An 8,382-nucleotide genomic window follows, 5' to 3' on the forward strand; every position below is an offset into this window, starting at 1 on the left:
AAAAAAAAAAAAAAAAAAAAGAGTTGCCGTGGTTGGTCACAAGCATGACCAACAATAGACGACTTTAAACTTTTTTTTCACCTCCAGGATAAAAATACTGAATCATGCATGAAATAGAAACTTCAGAATGAGATGGCACTCTGCATGTTAAACATACCTGACTAGGAAGAGACCGCCTCATCTTCTCCCACTCACTGTCACTGGGCATTACACCTCCAATATAGACTCCAAGAAGAGAAGTATCCCTGCTCGCTACAAGAGTATTCAGCAGGTCACCAACAGCAGCCAAGAGGACCTGAAGACTAGGAACAATGCAGAGAACTGCTACAGTTATGGGACAGCTAGGTTCACCAATCTAGCACACATTAAAGACATCTGATCAGAGGCACAGCACACCTGAGCAGAGACGGGAAAGAGAAAGTGGTCCTTCCTACCCCTCACAACACTTAAGACACACACAATCAAAACTAGGGGTATAATCAAACTTCCGTAATGTGAAACTGAGCGATGCTTCTACCTCAGGATGTGGTGGATGACCATTTTTAGATATGGAATATTTGAAATACAACTATGTTACTGAATGATAAAAACATCTGAACCAACCCCAAAGATACAATATGCATTATTTCAAGTTCATTATATGAACAGCTATATAAAATATCCTTATAAACCAGAATCTTAAAAACGAACAACCAAGGACAATTAGAATGTATGGGTAGCCATAAAAGATCACAGTTAACAATCCAAAATCTTTAATAGAGAGTAATACCACAACCATGCCACTGACTAAAGCTCGATCAGCAGAATAATTTTCAATAGACAGCTGAATAGTGTTAAGACAAAATATTTTTTGAAAAATATGGACTATATAGTTTTGGAAAGTTCTATGTTTCTATGAACTGTTTGATCTATTTGCTATTATTGAAAACGTATTTAAGAAGGTTAGAGTTACTTCAGTCAAAAAAAAAAAAACAAAAAAAAAAAACAACAGTTCGAGACCAGCCTGGTCTACAGAGCTAGTTCCAGGACAGGCTCCAGGCTCCAAAGCCACAGAGAAACCCTGTCTCGAAAAACTAAAAAAAAAAAAAAAAAAACAAGTGCATTGTGGAACATGTACTTCCATGTATTTACACAAACACATACATACACACACACACACACACACACACACACACACACACACACTGTAGTAGTTTGAATGTAATTGGCCCCCATAATCTCATAGGAACTGGCATTTTAGGAGGTGTGACTTGGTCTGAGTGGGAACAACCTAGCTAGCAGAAGTGTGTCACTGTGGGAGTGGGCTTTGAGGTTTCTTATGCTCAGGATCCCGTTGCCTCCAGTGCCACATCTGCCAACACACCACTTGATGATAATGCACTAAGTCTCTGAAATTGTAAGTGAGCCCTCTCAATTAAATGTTTTCCTTATAAGAAAAAAAAAAAAAAAGACTGGAATTCACACCAATACAAACATTTTTCTTTATAAGACCAGGTTCTCACCATACAGTCCAGAAAGGCCTCAGAGCTGTGATCCTCTGAGTACTAGGAGTTACAGATGGGCGTGAACTATCACAGCAAAGTGAGATCTTACATAAAGATATACAAAAAGGTTACCTCGTGTTATCCAAAGCTGAAGACTGAACCTGGTCCTTCAGCCACAGCATAGACAAACGGAGGAAAGCACTCTGCTCATGTGCGTGTGCGGTTTGATGGACCAATAGATTTACGCCAGAGAGCAAAGTATTTTTCAGTTTACAGATCAGAAAATCTAAAAATCAAAGAATTAGCAATAATTTGTAATTTCATTGAATGACCTAATCAGTATAAAACATCTGAAACAAATTTGCTGCAGATCTGAGATCTTAAAATGTTATTTTAAAACAAAATACAAAATTAAACTCTCTTTACCAAAAGTAACTGTCATATTCACACAATACAAGCTAGCTTTACCATAATAATATAATATGATAGGACAGCTGTTTTTCCTATCCTGAGCTTCTTCATCAACAGGAGCTGTCCTGTGAGGAGTGCAATTACAAGTTATCTTTTCCAACAACAACAACCAAAAAAAAATCTAAGTATTAAACAAGGATTAGAGGAAGAAAGCTATGCATTAATAGTATTTTTTATTTATTGTTCTAGCCTAGAGCTAGCTACGTGAACCAGGTTGACCTCAAACTCATAGAGAGCTTCCTGTCTTAGGCTCCCTAGTGCTGGGATTAAGGCATGCACCACCATGCCCAGCCTCATCAATATTTTTTATGTCCCTTTCCTAGATAAACTTAGTCCTTATAAAGCAATCTCAATTTCATTCTTCATACAGCAAGACACAATGATTTTTACTATAATAAAAAAGATGCATATGATTATCCCTTCCTAAATAAGGAAATTGAGCCATCAAGAGATTAGGTGCAGCAGGCATGGTGTGCATACCTTTAATCCCAGCACTGGAGAGGCAGAGATGGGCTCTCTGAGTTCAAAGCCAGTTTGGTCTACACACAGAGCAATATACTGAAACTCTGTCTCAGGAAAAGAAAGAAGAGAAGAAAGAGAGGAAAGGGAGGAAGAAAGGAAGAAAGGGAGGGAGGGACAGAGGGACAGAAAGAAGGAAAATAAGAAAGGGGGGGAGGGGTACCAGGCTGGTAATATGTCTTCAACAAACAGAGGTACTGGCCTTAAGTCTAAGTACCTGAATTCTACCCATGATAGTCATGTAGTAGAAGAGAACCAATTTCTACAAGTTGTCTGTCCTCTGACTTCCACACATAGACAGGAGCACACTCTCAGGAGCCACAAATGCCCTCACATACCTTCATACACACACAAAGTAAATGAATGTAATTTTAAAGAAAATGAAGCACCCTGTTAGTGCTACTGAGTGAAGAGGCTAAGATTCTAAGTCATCCAGTACAGCCCTTTCATACTGTTTCCTTAATATCAATCACACACTTTAGAAACGTCATCTGTATGTTTATTTTTAGCCTGGTTTTAGAACAAAAACATGACAGTGGTATTTTCCCAAAATTCTTAAAACTAACAACCACATTACGAGTCAATTAATAAAGCCTGGGCACTTACACTCACTATGCAGGTCAGAGCCGGAGATTCCCAACAAAACATTTGAGCAGTAGGCTATTACCTGGCAAGTGTGTTCGTTCTTTGCTCTGAGCGCACAGCTGAAAGAGAGTTAATAACAGATCTTCAGATGATGGCATTAGCAAGCCTCCTGTTGAGCTGAAATAGCTATAGGCCACATCACAGACAAAAGACATCAAAGAGTCACTATTTTCAGCTTCTGATAAGTCCTTTGTTTTGGATAAAGTTTCATGAAGTTTAACAATAATTCTTCCAACATATACTTCTCCAATCAAGTAATCTACAGGGGAAAAAATCCAAATAGACAAATATAAATAACAGTGCATTTTGAAATATCTTACCCTGGACTAGCAATCATGTAGCTATTTCTCATGTTTTATGTTTGTTTTTTAAAGCCATGTATGTACATATTAAATGACAAAAAGCATTTAAAAAGTCAATCTGCCCTCTAACACCTACAAATCCTCAAGTTTTAAAAAGCAATTTTAAAATAAAATCCAACAACAGTCTACAAAATTCAAGAGTGACCAGCTATGTTATATATTCAAAGAACTTTAAATCAAAATTATTCACAGATATCATATATATATAACATATCACTCAAGTCATACCATGTAATGAACACGGTATTTATAACAAGTGTATTTGAGAAAACAGCTCCTAACCAACAGTATTCAAGTTAAAAGCATGGAACCCCCAGGAGACAGGAAGAATTATCAACCCTGCTATAAAACAGACGCGTGTCCCTACCGTTTTTAAGATGCTGTGACAATGCTAGTCTTAGCAGACTCCACTGTTCTGAGGAGTGGGGTTCTGAAGATGAGGGCTTCGAATCCTGACCACAGAGACAGTCTGCCAAGGCAACCAGTTTCTCTCCAAGAATACTGCCTTTTAGCCAAGGAGTTACTAAAGCATGTTTTTCTGAACTAGAACATGCCTTAAAAAAACATAAAATTAAAGATTAGTAGCAAGATCAAAAGGTGCATCCAGATTACTATGTGGCTCCTACTGGCTCCCTCCATCATGTGATCCCAACTCTCCCCTCTACTCTTCCTCCTTCCCAAGTTCTGGGAAGGCTACTGTCTTCTCTGCCCCACCCCCATCCAGTAAGCCAGCAATAATCATTCCCATGCTTTGTGATGTTATCCTCCAACCACACATCAAATGATTATTTGAAAATCAGTACAAACCCCTCCTTGTTTTTCAAAATCTCCCCATCCAATCTAGACCACGAAGATCACTACTTCTGACTTTTTTTTAAGACAGGGTTTCTCTGTGTAACAGCCCTGGCTGTACTAGAACTCACTCTGTACACCAGGCTGGCCTCGAACTCCCTGAGATGCACCTTCCTCTGCCTCCAAGTGTTGGGATTAAAGGTATGTGCTACCATTGCTCAACTAAGATCTTTTCTTTTTAAGAGGATACCAGTTCCCCTAGAACTGGATTTATAGGAGTTCTGAGCCACCATGTGGGTGCTGGGAACTGAACCTGTGTCCTCTGGAAGAGCAGTCATTGCTCTTAGCCACTAAGCCATCTTTCCAGATCCTTACTTCTGACTTTCTATAAAGCACTTACTGGAAAGTTTTATATATATAAACGTTTCGTGTCTGTGTGTCTTGTCTTTCCAATGAGTCCTTGTCAGAGACAGTTTTTTTTTTTAAATCTTTATTTATTTATTATGTATACAGTGTTCTGTCTGCATGTATGCCTGCAGGTCAGAAGAGGGCACCAGATCTCATTACAGATGGTTGTGAGTCACCATATGGTTGCTGGGAATTGAGCTCAGGACCTCTGGAAGAATAGCCTGTGCTCTTAACCTCTGAGCCATCTCTCCAGCCCCAGAGACAGTTTTAAACTCCTTTGATACCTGCTACCAACCCTGAAATATGTTCAATGAACAATGAATGAACTCTGAAGATAGATCTATAAATAGCCTCATAACTGTACACTTTTGTTCATTAATCTTTCTAAAGCTAAAAAAATAATAACAATCAATTCAATATTAACAATGGGGTAAATTATTTCCCCAGAGTTTCTGAAACAGAGAGCATAGGGCCAAGTATATACTGGTAACTTTTTATTTCCATTGAGTGGAGAAGTGAGAGAAAAAAAACTTGTAAATCCACCCCCAAAACCATGCTGATCCATGTTCCCAGAGCTTCTTTTGCTTTAAAGGCTGAGAAGAAAGGAATTTGCAACTTGGTTCATTTCAAAGCAATCTGGAAAAAAAAGAAAACCCAAGTGCACATTGGGTAGTGACTAAAAACTGCTTATCTCTTATGTTAAAAAAAAAATATAGATAATAAGCGCTTACAATTCAACCTAAGCTTTATCATTAAACTAGCCTTATAATCTTTGACAAATCTTTCAACCAACCAGGGCCTACTTCCTAATTTGTAAACTCTATGTTTCTGTCTTGGCAGAGAATCTTCTGAATAGGATGTGTCTCAAGTTACCAAGACATGAGGTTAGGGGTCAGAAAGACTATGCAGCTGTGAGAAGCCAGGACACCCAGGGAACCGGGACCTCACAAACACTGCACAGGAAGATGGTCTTCTAAACCGAGACAAGCGCCTGCTGACCTGGCAGATACAGCTGAGTCAAATGGATGGACACACGTTTACTCTTTCTTTTCTTAGTTTATAAAAATTACGTTTGTGGGGTATATGTATGTGAGACAGACAGACAGACAGACATGTTTACTTACTGTATGTGTGTGGGCACACAGCCTATAACAAAGTGTGGAGATCAGAGAACAAACCGCAAGAACTGGTTCTTCCCTTCTACCATGCGGGTCCCTGAGATCAAACCCAGGCCATGAGGCTCTGCAAACACATTTACCCACTGAGCCTGTATCCATTTACTTTTATCAAATTACTGGCTCTCCCTATTGAGTCAAGGCTTATCAGCAGCTCATTTGGCCTTTCAGCAGCTTGCTCACAGGCTACCAAATAAACAAGTGTGAATGGTGCGCTTGGTAAGTCACACGTCTCACTAACAGTAGAAAATAACCGTTACTGTAATTCTCAGTAAACAGTAAAAACTATTCCGCACTTATATTTTGTCAAACATAAACTAACTGGTGGAACTGGGAATCACTGTGAAGTGAACACAATTGAAAGGGCTTTTGTCAATTTAATATTTTCTTTTTTGTGAAGCTAAGAATCAAGCTTAAGGCCACAAACAAACTTGGCAAGTGTTCTACCTCTGAGCTACACTAACAACTACAATGTAGTTTCACAAAATAAAGTTCAGGGAAATTAGGACTGAAGCAAGCTCAATGACAGAGTGCCTGCTTAGCATGTGGGAAGCTTTGGGTTTAATCCCCAACAAAGAAAAAAGAAAAGAAGCCGGGCGGTGGTGGTGCACGCCTTTAATCCCAGCACTTGGGAGGCAGAGGCAGGCGGATCTCTGTGAGTTCGAGACCAGCCTGGTCTACAGAGCAAGTTCCAGGACAGGCTCCAAAACCACAGAGAAACCCTGTCTCGAAAAACAAAAAAAAGAGAAAAAAATTATTAGGATAGCTAATTATGTTTTGTATTTTTTACTATTTTAAGTAGAAAAACATAAATGCGTATAAAATAGAAAAATGAGTCAATGCTGTGAGGGTCTCTTAAGTAGCTAATTATAAGCACCCACAGTTGAAAATTTCGTTATGTCATTTAAACCATCATCAGGAAAGAAGACTAAAGCTGTTTTAAAACGCCTAGATTGCATCCTTTGATTTCTTCTCATTACTTTTATTACCAGTTTTCTTGTTTAATCAAATGGCAAACTGTACAATGCTGAAACACCCTCACCTCCCCAATGATTCTCCAGACAGGGAAAGAGGCTCCAGACATGTTCTAGTCAGAGCTAGCACCATGCATTCACTTCTACAGAACACAAAGGGCGGAAACCTGAAGCCTCAACTAGACAATGATCCGCAAGGTTCTATCAGCTGCTAAGAAACAAACCGGGTTCCTCAGAGCCGCCTTGCCATAACTTACAACAGTAAGGATGTGCTCTATCAGACACTTGACTACAGTGTGAGAACAGGACTGTGGTTTTAATTTGTTATACCACACACAAAAACAGAAAAAGAAAGAAAGGGGAGGGGCTTAAAATACCTTTTCAATGACTTGAAGAAGAGAACTCCAACTCAGGTCCTCCTGAAAAAACAAACAGAAAGTTACAGAACAAACGGGAAAGCTTTAACAACTGAAGCTTCCCCGCATCCACAACAAAAGGACAACACCAGGCAGTCCGGCCCAGTACTTCCCCAAAACGGTACAGAGCACGTTGCTTGTCTTTAAAGTGACATGCAGAGTCAAGTAAGCAATCCGGAAATGGCACCCACGCAGGCTCATTCCTATCATGTATCGTAAAAACATTCACAAAAGGCATGTGACAGTGATACCTTGGTTAGATCATCCAAGACGTCTTTCCTTTCAATGTCGCTGGTGCAGCATCGGAGGGCGCTGTACAAGATGTCCACCAGAAAGCCCCCGTCCTTCTTCTGGCTGTTGTTTAGCCAGCCTACCAGTTTATGATACAAGAACTGCACTGCAGGGTTTTCTTGAGCGAGTCTGCCTACCTCCAGAGGTTTGGCTTTGACGACATTCTTCTGTTCGTCACCAAGGAGGACATTAAATACTTGGCCTGAGGAGAAGGAGTCCAGCAGCGTGGAGAGAAACTGCAGGTGCTGCTCTGACTTCTGCTCGTTGACAAAGTTAATGCTCACCTCTGCAAGTTTGCAGACTAAGTCTTCCAGGGGCTTTTTCCTTAAGGGAGACACAAGGTCTAAGGAACTCTGAAGGAGAGAAGACTCCGTAGCTCCTTCAGAGCCTTCGCCGTTCTCTCCTTCTGAAGATGCACACTTCTCATCCTCCTTCTTAGCTTCAGATGCCTCGCTGGCAAACCTGACCTTACCATTTTTCTTTCTACTTGACTTCAACGAACTCTTTGGCTTCTGAAGTACCCCTACTAGGTTAGACACACTCAATACAGACTTCACATCTGCTTCCGGCTCACTGATTTTCTCAACGCAGATCTCTGACAGTCTTTCCCAGAAATTTAGCAGAACATTCTCCAAATTGTAAACAGTTTCAGCATCTTTTTCTGCATCGGCTTTGGCTTCCCAAGAACTTAGTGTTTCTGCTAAATGGTTAAATAGAGGCACATGTTGCAATCCTGGATCTTTGAGAACGGTATCAATAAATGGGATCAACTAAAAAAGAAGGTAAAAAATGTAAAACTTCAGTTTCCAAGAGAGCTAAAACAATGTTAAAACACAATAAAGCGG

General features: G+C 40.0%; 1 protein-coding gene across 2 annotated transcripts in view; it reads right to left on the reverse strand.

Annotated features, from left to right (window-relative positions):
- The window catches only part of Ltn1 (listerin E3 ubiquitin protein ligase 1), a 63,255-nt gene that overhangs the window by 36,083 nt on the left and 18,790 nt on the right, over nucleotides 1-8,382 (reverse strand). For both annotated transcript variants that reach the window (XM_026787140.1, XM_005345304.2), the window contains exons 10-15: nucleotides 7,498-8,307; nucleotides 7,208-7,249; nucleotides 3,849-4,035; nucleotides 3,142-3,378; nucleotides 1,617-1,770; nucleotides 158-302 (exon numbers count right to left, since the gene is read on the reverse strand). In XM_026787140.1, coding sequence (XP_026642941.1) covers nucleotides 158-302; nucleotides 1,617-1,770; nucleotides 3,142-3,378; nucleotides 3,849-4,035; nucleotides 7,208-7,249; nucleotides 7,498-8,307 — 1,575 coding nt within the window. The remainder of the gene's footprint in view (nucleotides 1-157; nucleotides 303-1,616; nucleotides 1,771-3,141; nucleotides 3,379-3,848; nucleotides 4,036-7,207; nucleotides 7,250-7,497; nucleotides 8,308-8,382) is intronic.

The sequence above is a fragment of the Microtus ochrogaster genome, chromosome 2 (genome assembly GCF_000317375.1).
Source record: "Microtus ochrogaster isolate Prairie Vole_2 chromosome 2, MicOch1.0, whole genome shotgun sequence".
NCBI classification, from domain to species: domain Eukaryota; kingdom Metazoa; phylum Chordata; class Mammalia; order Rodentia; family Cricetidae; genus Microtus; species Microtus ochrogaster.